At 35.9% G+C, this 21,223-nt stretch overlaps 1 protein-coding gene across 1 annotated transcript in view; it reads right to left on the bottom strand.

The window, feature by feature from the left end:
• Positions 1 to 733: 733 nt before the first annotated feature.
• LOC129316057 (tetratricopeptide repeat protein SKI3) overlaps positions 734 to 21,223 on the bottom strand; it is a 108,991-nt gene continuing 88,501 nt past the window's right edge. The window contains 16 exon segments of the mRNA XM_054960304.1: positions 734 to 1,239; positions 4,239 to 4,442; positions 12,176 to 12,819; positions 13,039 to 13,099; positions 13,102 to 13,280; positions 13,974 to 14,068; positions 14,184 to 14,560; positions 16,904 to 16,955; positions 17,096 to 17,308; positions 17,423 to 17,488; positions 19,272 to 19,329; positions 19,426 to 19,541; positions 19,796 to 19,967; positions 20,043 to 20,287; positions 20,429 to 20,509; positions 20,621 to 20,761. Coding sequence (XP_054816279.1) covers positions 1,052 to 1,239; positions 4,239 to 4,442; positions 12,176 to 12,819; positions 13,039 to 13,099; positions 13,102 to 13,280; positions 13,974 to 14,068; positions 14,184 to 14,560; positions 16,904 to 16,955; positions 17,096 to 17,308; positions 17,423 to 17,488; positions 19,272 to 19,329; positions 19,426 to 19,541; positions 19,796 to 19,967; positions 20,043 to 20,287; positions 20,429 to 20,509; positions 20,621 to 20,761 — 2,892 coding nt within the window. The 3' untranslated portion in view covers positions 734 to 1,051.

Below are 21,223 nucleotides of genomic sequence, written 5' to 3'. Positions count from 1 at the left end.
ATTTCAAAATCTTATGTGGATTAGAGGCTTAAAATTCTAATGCTTAGGATTAGATTATGGCCTTTTAAAATCAAAGGTGAGTTTCTATAACTTCTATATCTATGAAACCGTAGTGTGCGTGGATAGAATAACTATTGTAATTGTTGGTTAAAAAAGAATGATTAGCTAATATAAAATGAAATAGATAGTATTGTTATTTTATTATTTACTAATGTGATCAAGCGATGATTGACTTATTTTTATAAATTAATCTATTTTAAAACCATGTATTGTTTTTTGAAAAAACATTAGAATTTCAACTTATATAAGATGGCGCAACACAGAAGCTGTTGGTAGAAAAATATTTCAAACTCGTATAAAATATCAGTACTAACAAGCCAGCTTCTACGCGTTAACACTGACCATATTGTGATTAGAGTCATAACTTCAGCACCTAGCGTCAGCTGGTACTCTATCACTGTTTCACTTACTCTAATACAATATTACAACCAAAAAAAAAAAAAAAAACACGTTAGGAAATATTGAAGACAGATGGAGTAACAAGAGGAAATGAAGGACAGTTGCAGTATCATTCCATTAAAGGAAAAAAAAAAAATACAAAATTGCCCCTAGAATAAAAAGAAATTTGCGAGAACTAAATTTTACCAAAAGACTACAAATATAAGTATCTTGTTATTTCCACATTCCCCTCATGCTGGGGGCTTATACCTGAAATTTTAGAGGAAAAGAGAAATTAGAGAAGATCTGTTTGAATGATTGTGCAAGATTTCTAATACAGATGTGCTCACATATATAAGATAAAAGTTTAAAAGAAAACTGCGGTACAATGTGATGTTTGCAGTGAAGTACGATAACCCTATTCTGGCTTATAAACATTACTATTTTAACAAAATCAATCATACTCAGCTTGGATAAGCGAGCATCAAATCATGTTCTTTAGAATAGATTTCGAAGCGTTTTACATTCTTTTCTCCTGTGTCCCAAATTGATTGCAGTGGTCAGGAAACATAGGAGAACAAATTCCTTCCCAGTCCACGCACATCGGCGATGTTTACTCGAATCCTGTGAGCTTCAGTAAAACTCTCCAATATCTCATACAGGAAGGGTTTATGTGAATTGCTTGAAGAACCCATCTTTGAAGACTGTAGAAGGACCTTCCGCTGGACTGGGTGTTAAAACCAACTTTCGACTGTCTTGCAAGCAGATGCATTTGAAAGAAGAGCTCAGCAGGTCTCAGTTCTGAGAGATATAACAGATACCCACCGTTAGTCAACAATCAGCAGTGCGACTATTGATGCAGAACATCGATTATAAAAAGGGGTTGGGGGGGGGGGGGAATGAAGAGGGTGAAATACGGAGGAAAATAGGCAGGGAGGAAGTTAGGAAGGAAAGACTGATACAAAATCTAATATCAACTGGTCGAAAATTCAAGTCTGAGCTTAAACTACTATAGGGCCTTCTTAGGGAGCATAAAACATGAAATGAAAATAAACGAGTCAAAATAACAAAACAACAAAGCGCCAGAAAATACATAAATCTAACCTAGTATTTCCTTTATTTATATTTAACCCCTAATTTACAAATTATAAATGTCGAATAGAGTCAAGGTGCAAAAATACCCATAAAATATTGTGAGGAGTTACTGGTATCCTTAAAGTATGATGCAATTTTACATCATTCAATCAATCATCCATAACAAAGACTTAATGCCTGTTGAGCAAGGATTGTGAGTCTCACATGCCATACCACGCGTAAATGGGTTGTAGGCAAAAAAATATTCATGAAATAGTATACCATGGTGCAATTTTGCCCATCAAACCAAAAAACAGTGTGGAAATGTACATGTTAGCAAATGTTGGCCATGAATGTTAGAAATATTGATATGATATTTTATTTGACACCAAGTGCATATATTAAAATACATGTACTCAAATTTTGCATAATTGGCTGAAATTAACCCTAGGCATGACATTTTTATTTTCTCACACATCACAACCACAAACATATTTTAATTCAAAACCCATTTAGAAGCCATCCCAACTCTTGACTGTCGCTTCTCTATGCAACCCAAGTTAGTTCAAACCCCGTTCCCTCCTCTCCTAGCTGCGAAGTTGACAAAATAAAATATTGTGCTTAGATATGGACACAAGTATTTCCTCATTTACAGTTGGGTCAAATAAAATTAATTTTAATTTTTTTAGGACACTCATGGTCAATGTTTGCTAAATATGGCTTTGTTTTATATTGAGAATTTTTGCACTGTTTTTTAGGGCTTTTGCGGAAAATTGCACCATAGTGTATCACATGATAGATATTTTTACCCCTAATTCATTTACATATGGCAACTATTATTTAACGGATGTTTGGCCTCGGTTACAAATTTGGGAGTTCTGCACAATTTTTTTAAGGTTTATGGGTAAAATTACACCATACTTGAGTTAATGATACCAGTATAGCTCCTCACAGAATACTTTAGGGGTATTTTGCACCATAACCTTATTTAGTATTTTTTTCATAAGCTCACTTCCATTCTCCAACTATTGTACAAAATTCAATAAAAAAGACACAGATGAGTTTTTAAATCGCAAAGCATTTTCATTCAAACTTCTAGTAATAAATATAGGCTTTGATTTGAACAAAGGTCATAAGCCAGATAATTTTCCTCATACTAGCAGCTAGTCATTTAAGGACCACAACAATCTGCCATACAGAATAAGAAACCAAAAGAATGCAAGGACATGTTTGGTTTCTGTTTTTAAAAACTGCTTTCTATTTTAAAAAACAAAAATAACAAAATTCAGGTGGATAAGTGTTTTAAATTTAGATGTTTTCAAAATTGTTCTCATTTTCTACTCAGAAGCACCGATATGCGAAAATGACCGGCGAGTCCGTGTCAGATACGTATCTGACATGGACACGCATTCAGGATTGGGGAACGGCGCGTCCCTTTTCCTAGTTTCTGGTGGACGCAGGCAATGCGGGTCGAGGCGGGTTGACGCAGGCGAACACGGGTCGGACGTGGGCTGACGCGAAACTTTGCGTTTTTCACCTCTTTTTACTCGGTCCCAACTCCAAAAACCCGATGCCCTAAGATTTTTAGCACCAGTTGACCCCCTTCTCGTGTTTTCTGCTCTGTCGCTCACTGCCTGTGTCGACCGCTGTATCGTTCTTTGACCCTGTATCGTTCTGAGTCAGATGCGTTTTCACTTCTCACTTCACACGCTGCCTCACTCTCGCGTCTTCAACCTCATCGTTCTTCAGTCTTCAGCTTCAATCTTGGTAATTTATTCAGCTTCAATTTGAGCTCTGCCTCAGCGTCTTTGATCTCGTCTCTATCTCTTCTGCTCTTCACTTTTTTATTGTTCAATGTTGTGCTGCTGCCTGATGGATATTTATTGGAATTATTGCATTGCTGGATAATGAATATTTATTGCTCAATTCTTCACTGCTGAACCGAGAGAGGCAGAGCAACTGATCAGTTTTTCAAATTTAATATTGAATTACTGATTTAAATTTTTTTTATTTAGATGGATTATTTTATTGAGTTAAACATTAATTTATTTTAAAGTTTTATTGGCTTTCTTCATGTTAAAATTTTTATTAGAATTACTTTAAGTTAGTAATTATTTTTTGCCACTTGATAGTGCTTAAGTGCTTAAACTATTTATTTTATTATATTTTGTGATGGCATTAGACATCTTGAAATTGTATTTTTAGACATCCAAATATTTAATATTTAATTATTTATATAGCCGTACCCGTATCTTAAAATTTTGAAAAATAGCTGTGTCCGCATATCGTATCATATCGTACCCGACACTCGTACCCGTATCGGTGCTTCTTAGATTTTCTATTTTTAAAATGAAAAATGGAAACAATTTAGAGCTACTTTTGTTTTCTTTCTTTGTTTTTTTTTTGAACAAATTTTAAAGCACACCACATTTGATTATTATAAATTATTTTCAGTTCAGCCAACTGCTATCATAGGTCATTAACCACCAGTGACCACCACTATCAACCTTTTTTAAACTCAAATCAAACATATTTTCATTTTGTTCTGTTCTGAAAAATAATTTTTAAAAATTGGTTTAAAAAATAGTTTTTAAATAACAAAAAAATGAAAACAAAACCAAACAAGCTCTAAATATTGGGAATTCTAATTATTTATTTATATACAACAAAATCTCCTCATATCTAAATAGAATACCTGTAATTTTAAGACAGTAAAGATATCAAACCTGGGGGCCACGAATGCCATTCAAAGCCAAGGTTTCTGATCCAATTCTCTTTAAAACCAAGGCTACCTTCTGCTTGAGCCAGCAATAGTCTAGCAAGAGGTAAGGGAATCATTGAATGTTCATGAACTTTGGCAAGGCTCTTTGCAGCCCGGGATAAAAACGAAGAGCCATAGCACTGCCTGCCAAGCTCCATACAGATAGCTCCTGCACGAATAATCAAAATGGCGATAGAAATCCCTCTTGTCATGTATGCAAAACAGAATAGGACAAAACAGAAGAAGGGGGAAGCAAGAGCACAAGACAGAAATGACTAGCAACCAAATGCATATCACGAGAAAAGAGATAAACTTGTCAGAGGAAAGGAGAGCCTGATAAAAAGAAAAATCATTTACCCAATACCAAAGTGTCTGGCAATAATATATAAAAAATGATTGGTAATATTTAAACATGAGCTGGATTGTAGCATATTATAGAGTCTATAGATATAGCACTAGTCCATCAAGTACCAGAAATATTATTCCTCTACAACCAAAGCTTGGTGAAAATTTCCAAAACATGGATGAAGAAGGAGTTGTTTCTAAGGAAGGCTTAGGCACATATGGAGGAGGAGTTCTATGGGATTCCAATGCTAGCTGGGTTTATGGGCTTAGTGGTAAAGTAGTTAGAGTTCCTCCTGTTATAGCTGAAATTATTGGTATTTGTACTTGTGAAACATAATTAATTAGAAAATATTCTTTTCTAATTAATAGGGATGCAATTCTCATTTATAGGGATATAATTAGACAAGATTATGAGGTTAAATAAGTGATTTGATTTTTTCCGATTATTTCCTTGTACAGTCAGCCTTGTAATCGTGTATATATATCTGCACAGTGAAATAATATATCATTCTTCTGGTCAAAATACCTTCATAGTATCAAAGCTCATCAACGGTTCTAACTCAGAAAATGCAAACGATAGCGTGAGACTAGCAAAGGAGTCACAATTGAGCAGCTCGAGACCTTCATCCATGGGCTTGAGCATGCCGAGAACTCTCTATCATACACCCACAGCGGAACTCCCCTCGGGTTAAGTTCCGCCGAAGGGTCCTCTATTCTCCTGGTGTCCGATAAATTCAACGGACATAATTACCATGAGTGGGCTCAAGCTATACGGCTCGCTATTGGTGGTTGTGGCAAATTGGGCTTATCACTGGTACTTCTAAGGTACCAGACGAGTCAGACGCAGCAGCCCTGTCAAAGTGGGAGACCGAGAACTCACAAGTTGCTTCATGGTTGGTCACAGCTATGACTCCATAGGTTCGACACTCTTTCATGTTTCTGCCTATTGCGAGAGACATCTGGGAAGCTGTTCAAGAATCATACTCGGATGGTGAAGACAATGCTCGAACATATGAGCTGAAAACTCGAAACTGGCAGATTAAACAAGCTGAACGTGATTTGACCGAATATTGGTTAGAACTAGTTGCAATATGGCAGGAGATCAACCTTAACACAGAAGAGGAATGATCCTGTGCCCGTGATGCAGCAAGGTACAAAAAACGAGTTGAGGATGAGTGGGTGTTTTAATTCTTGGCTGGTCTTCATCACTCATCAGATGATGTCTGAAGCAGAATCCTAGCTCGCTTGCCATTACCCTCAGCAAAAGATGCATTTGGAGAAGTCCATAGAGAGACTTCTTGTTGAAAGGTGATGCTTACTGACCTTGTTCCCGTATCTTCCTCTTTTGAACCTTCTGCCTCAGTAAGTAGGAACTCTGATCAAGGTACGAAAGAGACAAGGGAAAATCTCATGTGATCATTGTAAAAAGGCTGGTCACACAAAGGACAAGTGTTGGGATCTTCATAAGAAGCTTGTTGACAGGAAACCATGCAAGGATAAAGCACGTGGATATCAAGCTACTTTTGAAAATGCCCTAGACAAATCTGTTGCTATCCCTCAAATGGATAAAGACCAGTTAATTAAGCTCCTGGAGGTGTTAAATACTCTACCACGACCTGAGCAACCATCTCAAAACCCACACAATGTTTCTGTGGCTAAGCAAGGTAATAATCATTATGCATTAAATACCTCCTTCCATAAATTCCGGTGGATTGTTGACTCTAGGGCCTCAAATCACATGACGGCATATTCCACATTATTCACATCATATTTTCCATGTAGCAGATGTGAGAAAATCGATACTACTAATGGAACATCTTCCTTTATTGTTGGAAAGGGAAGCATTACTATTTCTGAATTTTTACAACTGGATTCAGTTCTTCATTTTCCATACTTAGCCTGTAATTTGTTATCCATAAGCAAGTTGACTAGGCAAGCTCATTGTAGTGCTCATTTTTTCTCTACTCATTATGTCTTTCAGGATCTCACATCGAGGAAGATGATTGGCAATGCTGAGAGGTGTGATGGGCTATACTACCTTAATGAATCAATCGTGAGTAGTCTCTGGTCTCACATTTGGTGTTATCTTGTGTCCACCTCTAAGAATAATAATCTTTTTTTATGGCATAAAAGAATGGATCATCCCAATGTCCAGTACTTGAGTTGTTTGTTTCCTCATTTTTCATTCAATAAAATTTCTACTTTTCATTGTGATACTTGTGAATTGGCTAAACACCATCGTTCTTCATTTCCAGACTCTGGATACAAACCGTCTAAACCTTTTTCTATCATTCACGGTGATGTGTGGGGTCCTTCCCGTGTTCCAAACCGAACCCAAGCCAAATGGTTTGTTACGTTCATAGATGACCATACTCATGTGTGCTGGGTCTATGTAATAAAAGAGAAATCTGATGTCAAATCCATATTTTTGGAATTTTACACCATGATTCTTAACCAATTTCACACCTCCATTCAAATCCTCCAAACTGATAATGGTACTAAATACCTGAATAAAACTATGAGTGATTTTTTTTTTGAAAACGAAGGGCATTGTCCATTAAACCTCTTGTACAAATTCCCCCCAACAAAATGGTATTGCCAAACGCAAAAATAAACACCTATTAGAGGTTGCCCGTGCCCTTATGTTTACCACTCATGCCAAAATTCTTTTGGGACAATGCCATTCTTACTGCTACTTACCTCATAAATCAAATGCCAAGTAATGTCTTATCCTATATCACACCTCTTGATCACCTACGTGAAATACATTCTCTTCACCATCTTGAAACTAATCTCCCTATGAAAAATATTTGGGTGCTCAACTTTTGTACATCTTAACCCCACTTCCAAGCTTGAACCCAGGGCCATCAAGTGTGTGTTCATTGGTTATTCTTCTTCTCAAAAAGGCTACAAATGTTTTGACTCCTCTTCCCGGCGTCTATTCGTTAGTCATGATGTCACTTTTCTAAACATGACTCCTTTTATCCTCCTCCCTCAATTTAGGAGGGGGGCTTGACATGAATTTCAGTCATTCTTTGAGTATTCCCCTATTCCATCTGTTGATCTCAACTCTCTTGAGCTAATGTCTGTCTCTTTTAGTCCAGAAGCAAAAGAAAATGTAGGTACAGAGGACAACAAGGACACAAGTACCACAAAAAAAGAGATCATAACCTATAAACGGAAGAAGAAGCAAGGTACTAAATCTCCCACACCTGAGGCAATCCTTGATTCAGAACCGATAAGAGATCCTGTAGAAGGAAATGAGAACATCAGAGGTTGTGAATGTCAATAATGATGCCAGGAAAGAATTGGATAGTGATTTGAATTTGCCAATTGCCCTCAGGAAGAAACCCCGATCTTGTACACAGCATCCAATTCAAAAATATGTGTCCTACGAAGTTATATCTCCCAAGTATTAAGGTTTCATTGCAAACCTAGATGATGTTAGTATTCCAAATAATATTCATGAGACTCTGGAATCACCAAAATGGAGAGAAGCTGTCTTGGAAGAAATGAAAGCATTAGAGGAAAATGGGACTTGGGAAATTGTGAATAAACCAAGGAACAAGAAACTTGTAAGTTGGAAGTGGGTGTTCACCCCAAAATTCAAAGCTGATGGGAACCTTGAAAAGTTGAAGACTCGGTTGGTAGCTAAGGGGTTCACACAGACATATAGCATTGACTACCAAGAAACCTTTGCACCAGTAGGCACGCTAAACACCATCAGAGTGTTATTACCTATAGCAGCAAACCTGGAATGGCCTTTGCATCAGTTAAACATCAAGAACGCCTTCTTAAATGGAGACTTGAAAGAGGAAGTGTATATGACTCTACCTCCCGGTTTTGATCCAGGCAAAGGTGATCAAGTGTGCAAGTTGAAGAAATCCCTATATGGATTAGAGCAGTCACCAAGAGCATGGTTCGATAGATTCTCACAAATCTTGAAGTCTCAGGGCTACAAACAAGGACTATCGGATCACACTATGTTTGTTAAATTGGAAGGAGGTAAGAGGTGTATTCTCATTGTGTATGTTGATGATAGTTATTTTTGGTGATCACAGTGAGGAAATCATAAAAATTAAGAATGCATTGAGTCAAGAGTTTAAGGTAAAGGACCTAAGAAAGTTAAGATACTTCTTGGGATTGGAAGTTGCAAGATCAAATAAGGGAATTCATGTATCTTAGCGGAAATACATACTTGATCTCTTAAAAGAGACAGGCATGTTGGGGTGTAAACCTGTTGAAACACCCATTATTGTTCCAAAGAAGAGGCCAAAGTTCACAAAGAAGGATGAAAACTCTGACGAAGAGACCAAGAAAATTGAAGAAAAGGAAGATGAGGAAAAAGACAAACCAATTGATAAAGAAAGATATCAAAGACTTGTGGGGAAACTTATCTACCTCTCTCATACATGACTTGACATAGCTTTTGCAGTACGTGTAGCTAGTCAGTACATGTGTGAGCCAAAGGTAAAACACATGGAAGCAGCATACAGGATTCTGAGATACCTGAAGGGCACCCCTGGAAAGGGCTTGTTGTTTCAAAAACATGAACAGAGAACCATAGAAGTATATACCGATGCAGATTGGGGTGGACATCACCCAGATAGGAGATTTGCTTTTGGTTACTGTTCATTCGTGTGGGGAAACCTGGTTACATGGAAAAGTCAGAAGCAAAAAGTTGTATCTAAGAGTAGTATTGAATCCAAGTTAAGGGCCTTAACTCAAGGCATAATAGGGGAAATATGGTTGAAAATAATACTTGAGGAAATACATGTCAGACTAGATCTACCACTGAAATTATACTATGATAACAAGGTAGCTATAAGCATGGCCCTAAATCCAGTACAGTATGAAAGGTCGAAACACGAAAAAATCGACAGGCATTTTATTAGAGAAAAAGTGGAAGATGGGATCATTTGTTTGACCTTCTTACCAACAAGTCTCCAAGCAGCTGATATGTTGACCAAGGGATTACATAAGCCCGCATTTGAAAATTGTATAAGCAAGTTGGATATGATTAACATCTATGATCCAACTTGAGTGGGAGAGTGAAATATAATTAATTAAGAAATATTCTTTTCTAATTAATAGGGATATGATTCTGATTCATAGAGATATGATTAGACAAGATCATAACGGTAAATAAGTGATTTGATTTTTTCTGATTATTTCCTTGTACAGTCAGCCTTGTAATCGTGTATGTATATCTGCACAGTGAAATAATATATCATTCTTCTGGTCAAAATACCTTCAGTACTGGCCTCAAATTATGCTGGGAAAAAGGATTTAAGTAAGCAGAAGGATTTTGTGATTGTGCTGAAGCAATCACCAGAATCACGAGACCTTCAAAGTTTTCATCCCTTCCAAAATGTAATTGATAATACTAGGAACTTTTGTGTGTAGTGACTGGCATGTGCCTCTTAATTTTGCACACAGGGAAGCCATTTGGGAAGCTTACTCTAGCAAAATTAACTCTAGGTAATGATTCTGATTCTTGTACTTTTTGAGTTTTGCCCATAGCCCACCCAGTAGGAATGAAGTGGGTAATGTGAAAGAAAACATGTAATTCTTATGCACTCTCTTTATTTTGATGTAATGACAGTCTCAGTTCCCTTTGAAAAAAAAAAAAAAAGTTTCCTTTTTTCATTCCAACAGCCTAGAAAACGCTGGGTGGGAATCTCACTCTTCCAAACCCAATAGCCTAGGAAAATCTCCAAAATGCATTAAATTACCTAAGCCACAACCTAAAGGCTAATGTCCTATCTATAACAGAAATATAAACAATAATTAAATAAATAATAAAAGAAACTTTGAAAACTCCTAAGAAATGGGTAAGAAGTGTCAGTGGACTTAATGCATGGGTAAAACTGATGCAACTCCTTCCCCAGTAACCCTGCAAGTGTACTACCCACTTGCTCCATATTCTGCTCATGATTTCCATCACCTAGGGTGGTCACGTGGTACTTTATCACTATTTCACTAACCCGAACATAATATTGAAAAAAAAAAAAAATTGGCAGGAAAGATATGATGAATGATAACTTGTTATTGCCTTAGAGTAGTTTACATCTGTTCTATTTAAAAAGTTCAATCATACATGACTAAACTAATCGTGACTGTAAAAAAAATATATTATATAACTAATACAACTCATAACCTGATGCAACCAATAACCATTACCCCCTTACATTTCCTAAGACAAAGAACATCACAGACTTGGCCCAATGTAGATAATTATGCCCATTGGGCTCATGTCTTGTCACTTTTGACGAGCTAAAAGGAAGTTTCGATACTGCCATTGCTAGAAGACTATTGTCCAAGGGATCCACCCACAACTTGGCTAGTTTGAGTTTGAGATGGCACACGGCACACATTGAGGTAAAAAAAGAGAATTTTGGAAGGATTGAGATTTTGATTTGAGATGTGGCTAGACATCATCGTGGGTCAGATCGGGAGTTCTAGGGAACAGATAAGGTATTGAATAATACGCTATCTGACCAAGAGCCGAAGAGACTTTTTTTAGTGTAAAATGGAGTGTATTGGAAAATTATAGATGACCTAAAGGTGAGCCAAGGATCTTAAATTCACTTTTTGATGTTTTGAAGGGAGAGCATAACAAAGTCAGCATTTTGGGCCTGGAGAAAATGAAAAATCAAAGGAAAGATGGTGTGCACATTCCATAAGGTCAACTGGAGCTAAATTTGGTTTTGGTATCAATCTACAGTCATGTTGATCCATTCTGGGTGATTAGCTACAATGCATCGATGCATGAACATTGGTGTAGCTTTAGGAAGGTGCCGCATGGGAGCAAAGGAAGGAGCTATAGTGAATGTGCTAGACAAGTAGGCATTGTATGAGGAGGATTCTAGTGGCTGTGTCAAGATTGTGATATCAAGACGACTAACACATGGTGGCCTCTGGTTGTGGAGTTTTCTAATAGATAAACTTTTAATAAATAGACTCTTGACAGTTTGTTTGGAAGTAGGGGATTTAAATAAAAGGAACAAAGACTTCTGTGAGACTTCCATGCCGTGAACGAAAAACTGAAGACACATTGGAGAAGAGTTGTATAGTGTGAAAAGTGATAAGAGGAAATGGAGAGCTGCATCATCCTCTATCAGATTGATAATCTACAAGTGTGGGAAGGGCATGTATTTATAGGCCTAAGGAAGAAAGTTACAATAATGGCCATAGAATTAAAAAAAAAGGGAGAATGGCAAGTAAGGACCTCATAAGAAAATTTATGTCAAATCAAGAGTTTTAATATTGAAACATGGGAGAAGGAGTACTGAATTTAGGAACTTTATTTATCAAGAAATCCTAATTTGACACTAATTATATTATGGGGTCCTTCCTTGTCATTTCCCCTTAAAAAATTTTTACAAAGAGAACAAAACAAAAATATCTTGATACTTCCACATTAACAAACAATTATAAAGGTCGGAATATGCTTATGAATTCAAGTATGTATCCAAGTTCTCTTAAGGTTTTACTTCACAGGTAAAAAAAATTTAGGTAAAACTTCCAACAACTCATTAGATAAGAGATACAAACCATGACATAAATAGGGGCAGGTTTCGGAATCCACCAATAAACAAGCCTGTGCCAAGAGCTCTTCTGCTGAGAGTAAATCCCCATTCTGCAAGGAAATTAAGCCTCTCACCAGGTTATATACAGCCATCCACATTTTCCCTATACTGCCACCCTTTCTAATACTGTGCTCAAAGTTCAAGTCTATAGCATTTGAATCAATTTGGAGCTGATATCGAGATTCCACTAGTTTGAGACAAATCCAGCCAATATGACAATCTGTTCTAAGGTCCAAGCACCTTGTATACTCTTTCTGTAGATTTAGAAAATCACTTTTCATAGCATGAGCACGACACAACAGTAGGTGTGCAAAAAATAAATAATCATCAGGAAGTACAATTTCAGCAGCCTTTTTAGCATGGGTGATACAAGTAACTTGGTCCCCACAACGTAAACTAATCTCAGAAGCACAGAGAAGAAGTTGGAACTGTTGATATTGGTAAGACACTTCTGCCTTACAATATAATTCATTAGAAAGAGCCACAAAAACTAGACGATTAATTATAACACAAAGATGATAAGGAAATCTCTCTTCGCGTGCCCTCTGAAGATAGTTAAGAACAAGCAAGTATCGAGCATTGTGATTCCATGGTTTTTGATGAAAGCATCTGTAATTTTGTAGGAAAAAAGTGAGATGACTATCCTGTTGAAGGAATAAACAATAATAAAATGATAGCCAAAAAACTGCCAAAATTGGCTATGAAAAGATTTGATTCTGGAGTAATATATAAAGTAAAATATAAATAGGCCTTGCAAGGAGGATTTCAAAACTATAATAATGCATGGCTACAAGTTAAAATATGGAGATGAAAAAGTAAAAAGAGTACTTCTGCTGGTATCTGATAGATTTCAGATTAGTATGATACTGCTTTGCACAAGTTGGAAAGTAAGCTTTGAATTATTGTTTCCAATGGTGTAGCAAGAAATTGCTCCAGCGCCTTGAATATCTGATGCTAATTTAAAACCTTCTTGATTTGGAAGGTCAGGAGGGTCTGATTTGCAACACCTTATTGCTATGTGACAGTTGTTTATCTCTTTACAGGATACCAAGAGAAAACCAAGTAGATTCCTGTTTTCCATAAAAATTTACAGGAGAGACGTTATGCTAGCAAAACATTGTTAACAAAGTTGACAAGAAAAAAATAACAGGGTGAAACAGAATGAAAACAAGAATTAACCTTAGATAATTGGAGGTAGGTTATATTTATTTACGGATTTAAATCCTCTGAAGTTGAAATCTATAAATTTCTGTAAAGTTTGTCTTTTAAAGAAAGAAAGAGAAGATCTTATATTTTATAAAAAGTAATAAAATAATTAAAGAAATACAAAAAAAGGAAAACTTCACTGAACTTCACATATCTCAACTTGAGAGAATTTAAATCCTTTATCTATAGTAAGGACTAATTGAAATTCTCCATACGGATAACATTTCTCTATTAAATCAAAATTTCTATTAATCATTTTATAACTATCTTAGATGAACAGGTACCTATTGGGCCAAGAGCATCATAGGCTCATAAGAGAAGAATGAGGAGAGAGCATAACACAGTGTTACTATAGATTCAAGCAACTTACCCATGTGCAACCAAGATTATAGAGAAGAGTTCCTCATCCCACATGGGGGCCCATTAGATTATAATTTGATCCATGAAGACAATCATTTACTTAGCCATCTTGCTAGACATAAAGGTGATCAACCAATTATTAAGAGTTTCTCAAGCTACCGGAACTAATTTCTTAGTCCGGTCATAAAAAAATCTACCTCAGCAAATTGCTGTTAGGGAACATGTGCAAAGCTTTCCTAAGGTGCAGAACTCCACTCTGAACTCCAAGGTAGCATTCAGACCCATTTTTCACCTGCAAAAACCACAAGTGTTGTTTTCCCTTAAACCGATTACAAGAATTCTGCTTTGGGAATGGAGGAATGAGGGAGAGGAGAATGGAAAAGAAAAGGAGGTGATTAGCATTATACCAGTTTACCAAGCACAACTAAAAAGTGCATCTTGGCAATTTCTTCATGAGAAGTGAGAAAAGATCGACTACTTGAGACAACAGATCCAAGATAGTCATTGTGCCCATCAAGAGCATGAATAGCTGACAGTACAAAACTCACTTTGGCACTTTGAAATAACTCTTTGGGCATTTTCACAATCATAGTGGTCACTGCATCCAACCCACGTAGGGAGTATAATAATCTACAGATGAAACAAATGGATGTTGCCACAAATGTCTTCTCCATAGAAGAAAGACTTGCAGCAAGACTTCGAGCTACAGAAAGGGCCATATTATCTTCACCAAGTTGCCACAGAGAAAAAGCATATACTTGCAAACCTTCTGAATCAAGCGCCCCTTAAACAACAATATATCATGCAATAATGTTAGCAAGACCTAAAAAAAAAAAAAAAATCAAATCCATTTTAATGTAAGGTCAGCCACAAGATCCTTCGCATAAAAATTGCAGCCTACGAGATCAAGTGAAGATATACTTGCAAATATTCAACATCAAGGGACCCTTAAACAACAATATATCATACTATAATATTAGCAACACCAAAAAAATTCAAATACACTTTAATACAAGGTCAGCCACAAGATCCTTCACATAAAATTGCAGCCTACAAGATCAAGTGAAAAGTCCACTGATAAAGAGGCTTTTTATTGGCAGCATACATGTATTGACAGCTGCCATTCACATCATAAATTACTCTTTCTCCTACTCCTCGCCAGGAAAAAAAAAATGCATAAATTAGAATTCAAAAGAGTGACCTCCTAGAATTAACTACACAAATCCTCTCCCACTTTCAACATACCAAAAAATCCCCTCATATTTTAAAACTGTACCAATATTTCTGCCCTGCTTGACCATGCTACTCAAGATCAGGAAGCTCCATATTTTTGCATAAATACTTTATTTGAGATTCATAAGTGATTGGTCAATCTTCTGCTCTTTTCTATGAGAAGGAAGCAGAAAAGCTTTTCCTTGAATAGAGTAGCTGAAGTATAAACTTATTCAAGACAATCATAACTCAACACAAAACCATTGTTTACCAAAACCACCTTTAATTATTTTTACCAAACCTCTATTATAAAGTCAAATATTTACATGCCACTTTTGCTATCTGACAATTAAAAGCACTTTCCTGAGAGATTACTGAAAAATTTCATGCATATAATTTTACAGATCTGGGTGGATTCTGCTTACAAGAACTGAGGTTTTCGCTGAAAACAGAGGAAGAAGGGACTCAGGTCACCCTCCAGATCCTCTAAAAACTGGGGAAAAAAATACATTGACTCAGCCACAAAGCTCTGAAGTCTGGAAAAGGCGAGAAAGGAAAGAAAATAACAATGATTGAGGGAGAAAATAGGATATGACCGTTACTCATAGTATAGTAAAAACTTGGAGATTTGATCTGGAATAAATGTGATCAATTTTCCAGATCTAGTCAATCTTTAACTATTCTGCCAAATCCCCCAACTTTCCCCCAAATTCTGTTGAATGCCAACATTTACCAAATACAAAAGGTTTCTTGGATATTATAAAATTGCTTATCAAATGATTTTATCACACACAAAATCACAAACTCATTTTCTCTCACAACACTAACCTCCATTGGAAAAGTAAGTTCTCCAGTTCCAGAATAAGCAGACACCTGCAACCTAAATCGACCATCATTCATATTTTCAAAGGTATTCTTAACAATATTGGAGGTTGTTGTGCAAGACCTTTCAATTAACGATATTCCTAAAAACTTAATAAATAATAGAGCACAATGACATCACATAATCCATGTGGCCGACCTCACCTAGTGGGATAAGGCCTGTTGTTGTTGTTGTTGTTGTTGATTCTTAACATAATCATTAATTAAGACATTAACAATCAATTGAAATATTAACCTCTATTAACAACATTTACAACTCTAATGAGTTGTTTTCAAATCTAAAGTCATCACATGCAATAAATCAAGGGCATTTTAACTTGAAAGCAATTGATAAATATATCCAACCTCTAACTGCCCTTTGATATCAAGTACACGTTACACCAAGTATCTCTAAAAGAACCAAATAGAATAATTATTTTCGAAATATATGAGGGGGTGGGTCATGCATATTTTTTTTTTTTTGGGATAATAAGAGTGTATTATGCAATTAAAATAGAGAGAAGTCTGTGTAATTAATGCTAAATTCAGAGAGATCAAAATGTTTTACTCTAAGAATAATATAACCAATAATATAACGATTCAATCTTTAATTTCAACAATATGTAATTTAATACTACAATAGAGATGGTGAAATTGAAAAGCACAGACAAACACTAGAGTTTTAACAGTTTACAGCATATGTTTAAGAAGATGGAGTGGGTTGAAGGGAACCCCCCACCTCCAAACCCCATAAAAATCTCACTTTTGGTTCTCCTTAAAATAAGGGTGGTAAAGGGAGAGAACAAGTTTCCTTTTTAAGGGATATTTATCTAGTACTTTATCCCAAAAAAGAAAAATTAAAAGTTCTTCCTTTTTTTTGGTTATCTCTATCATATATCATCCAAACAATGATAAGGTACCCCTTTCCATTCATTCATACAGTAATACCTTCAATAGTATTATCATAACATTGTTCTGCTCCCTATTCTACCCCCCCACCCCACCTTTTAAAACTTCCAAACACAGCCTAAATTACAGTAAAATGAACCTGAACCTTCTTTCTTCAAATGTTCGCATTCTTCCAAAGCATCAACTGTATTCCCTGCCTAAATCAGATAGAGTTAGCGTTTATTGCGAAAAAAGAAAAGTTCAAATATGAAGTTTGCTTTCATATGAAATTCAGTACAGAACATTATAGTAGAATATGTTAAAAAAATGACTGAAAACCTCTTAAATATTTATTTACCTTAGAAAGTACCCTTGCCAAATTGATTGATACATCCCTGATCTGTGAGTTTGGAACATTACATGAGCCAGTGTTCATTGCATGGCGTGCTAATCTATAAGAAGTAGCAGCAGACTGATAATCTTTTCGAGCCTCAAATACCAGCCCATTTAAATTATGGGATTCAGGATATTGAGGTGAACGCTGCACAGCCTGCTGAATAGCTCCGAAGACCTGACATTCAAACAAAGGTTTGGCATAAATTTCAAAGAACTCAGCATCCTTACATGAGACAAGAAATTTTATCCAACCATCACAGCAAATTACTAATCTCTTCAATAATCTAACCTGTGAAGATGAAAGATGGCCAGTGCGTAAGGCGAGCTTAGTGAGGCCGATTTGGAATTCAGCTAACTGCATTGTAATTCAACAATCTTTTCAAGGAAAGCAATAAAATTTAATTACAGCATAGAAAAAGATTTGATAGAGTACTGATTATGGTGGGAAAATGGATAATTTGAGAAGTTAGAGATATATTAGGATTAATGGATTCCTACCATCTCTACACTACTTCTACAGATTCACCCTCACCAACTATCTCAACATGCACTTCCTTATCTAACCATGTTCCCTCGCTTCATGAAAGGCATCGATTCCTTTACATCATAGTTGGCCTTGATGTCTATAATTCTACCGTTACAACACCACCAATTGTGCCAACCGGGAAACAAATCAAAGCCAGCCAAATTCATTTAGGCTTTAAGGGAGATATGAAAATTCAGAAACACAGAACTCCTCAACCTAAGAGTGTGTACAAGCACTTGAGTTTAGCCTTAAACAATGAATCTAGGGTCCAACACTCTCATGGTCCCAAAGGAGTGCAACAACTGAGTCAAAATGAAACATTCTTGACTGGAAATACATTTGTTCATGAGGCTAAGGAGATGCATCCTTCTCTCCTTCATCTCTCAAAGACCCCAACAAACTCTAAACCTTCTATTTCAGAGATTGAACATGGCAAGGAACTCATCTCTCCTCTGAAAGACAACACTAAAGTGAAGATAGTGCTAGAAAGTGCAACACCTTTCGTTGCTGTAGGCTTAGGAAAAGCTACTTCAGCAATGATGAAGCTTCAAGAGACCTTTGAGCGCAAGGTTCTAAACTTGGTGGACGGTAGGTGTAATTGCAACTTTATCCTTGAAGTTTCCCTGTAGCCTTTTGTTCAACCTTTTGGAACCCACATTGGAGATGCTATAACTCCCATCTCAACTTCCAGATACACAAAAAAGCTATTGCCTATGTCTCACCTTGAGGACAAGGAAAATTTTCAAGGGGGAGAATTGATAGAGTACCAATTATGGTGGGATAATGGATAATTTTAGAAGTTAGAGATATATTAGGAATAAATATTATTTTACTTTATTTTAGACATTTTCTATTTAATAATATTGTTTAGATTTATTCTACTTTATTTTAGACATTTTCTATTTAATAATATTGTTTAGATTTTATTTAGATATTTAGTTATCTAGGTTTTATTTAGATATCTAGATATGAATTCTTTAGATTTTATTCAATATTTTATATAGATATAGATTCTAAGAGATGAGATTTTATTCAGTTTTATTTAATTATCTAGTTATTTAGATTTTATTCATTATTTTAGATTGTATTTAACATTATAAATATGCTTAACAACTCAAAAGCAGGTATATCATGAATACAACTGACTTTTGTGACTTTTAGTCTTTTGGAGATTCTCTTAAGCATAACCATTAAGAGAAGTATAAAACGAGATTCTTGTTTTATACTATCTTGATAAATTTATTCCATCTATTTTCTTTTATCAGTTCTACGTTCTCTTATTAATAGTATGAAGTTAGATTTTGATTTCATATATTAATAGAGATTTATCTTCCTTGTTTCTCTCTATCCATCTTGGATCCTATCAAGATTGAACTAATACAATGTGTCAGATACAGCAATGACACGTACAGATCAAAGAATCAGCCCAGCTGAGAAAATGAGAGGGAAGACCCCAATGTTGCCCCTGATAATTATTTCCAAACTAATATGTGCCAACAATGAGAGAAAGACCAAGAAAAAAACTTAAGATTCTTCCAGCAGGATAATACAAAAACCAAACAACATCACTTTGCTCATGTGAAAAACCAGCAAACAAAGAGACAGAAATTACAGGCATTATTTGTACAGCCCGCAAACAGCTCTCAAATGCCTCAGCTAGTGCAAGCTCCCTAAAGTAAGAATAAATTAGTAAGATAATAGATATAGATAAAACTACCATTTACATACTACACAAATTGGGTATAAAAATGATGTTATAATTATACCTCGTGTGACACTCAGCTGACATGCTTGCCCAGGGCAATGCAAGCCCAGGATCAATACTTCTAGCACGATCAAATACTTGCCTTGCCAATAGCTTTTCACCCTTTTTTCTATAAAGCTGAAAAATATACAATCACACAAAAGTTAAAAATTATACACAAACAAATTCATGCCAATTCATGTCTCGTCCTAACATTTTAAAAATAGAAGTGAAGGCTTGTAACACCAAACATGACTTGAAGACTTCTACAGTTTTCTACTTTCCTCTTCCCCATCTTGTTATCAAAATTGATTTGAAGGTGATGAAAACAACGAATAATAACACTGATACAATTAATAAGATGGATTTTCAATGGTGACACAAGACAATACCTTCCCAAGATATCCCCAAGAAATAGCTAGAGACACATTCAACTGTAATCCTCTAATTAAAGCATGTTGCTTTAGGGCATTATGATCAGACACATATCCCAATGCCACCCAGAACTCATAATTGTCACTTTCCAGCAGCAGGGCCCCCACAGACATCTTCTCTGATAGCTGCCTGCCAAAACAAATAAGTTGAGGGAGCATAAGAGTAAATAAGATTAGGAAAAATCTCAGATTAGTGAAGCCATACCATGCATTTGTGTCTTGTTTGTGATCATTATCCAATGAGATAATAAGATCTGAAGTTACTGCAATGTCAACATAGATGTTAGCTTGCCATGGAGCCAAATGCAAGGCCCTTTGATACGAAACTCTAGCATCTCTTGCAGCAAAAGAGCAGGCCTTCCTCCATGACAAGATGGAAGCCTTGAAAGCCTCATCAGATTCCAACTCTTGAATCTCATCGATCCAAGGAAAACATTTTGCATATGCAAGCTGCCACAGGCCAAAACCAAATAGTGTAGAATAACAAATAAGCAACAAAAAATAGCCCATGTTATGCTGCCAACATATTGGCAAGTATTTGAAACATTAACAACAAACAATACCTTTGAAAATTGAATAAACAAATGGTACCTGAATATCAGCAAGCAACGTCCAAATACATGAGATATTTTTAACAATATATGTACATGTCCTAGCAAACTGAGATGCCTCCTGTAATCAAATCAATGAGGCTTCCTTAAAGTGGCCAAAATGGTTAACTCTACCTTTAACAAGTGCCAAAATTAAAATGGCCAACTTAACAAAAATATGAAGAGAACAAACCTTTAATATTGAAGCTCCCCACCGATAAGCGCCCCGATTAATGCAGTTTTTAGCAAAACCAAGCAACCCAAAAGCAATTCCATAGTGTGCAGAGACACAATGGAGCGAGATCGCCAAAGCTTGTCGAAAGTGATCAACTCCCTTGACATAGAAAAATACCCCAAGACAGCATTTCACACATTTTAGATAAATTGAAGCAACTAAGCTATAAAACAAAAACTCAATCATATAATTGTCAGATGACATAAATTAATCCATTCTAATAAACGTTTTCCCTCCTACACTTTAAAACCTTTGCATTTTTCTCCTTTCACTTTGTAAAAAGGAGTAATCCCTAAATAAGGTAGTTGTGGAAATATTTAGTATTTATTGTAATGAAATTTTGAATAGTCTTTATTAGGTTTTATTAGACATTATTTCCCTCTTATGTATATAGAGTCAGCTTGTACTCAGTATTCAAATTAATGAGAAATATTTTTCTCTCAAATTCCACATGATATTAGAGCATCAAGCTCAAAATAAAATTTAAGGTTCATTTTCTGGGATGGATCCCGGAAGGCTTCTTGTACAGCACCTGAGGGCATCCATGTGGACCTTGGTGGA

The sequence above is a fragment of the Prosopis cineraria genome, unplaced genomic scaffold, assembly GCF_029017545.1.
Source record: "Prosopis cineraria cultivar Desert tree isolate PC_DT_omini unplaced genomic scaffold, ASM2901754v1 PC7, whole genome shotgun sequence".
NCBI lineage: Eukaryota > Viridiplantae > Streptophyta > Magnoliopsida > Fabales > Fabaceae > Prosopis > Prosopis cineraria.
This window is presented reverse-complemented; position numbering and strand designations above follow the sequence as displayed.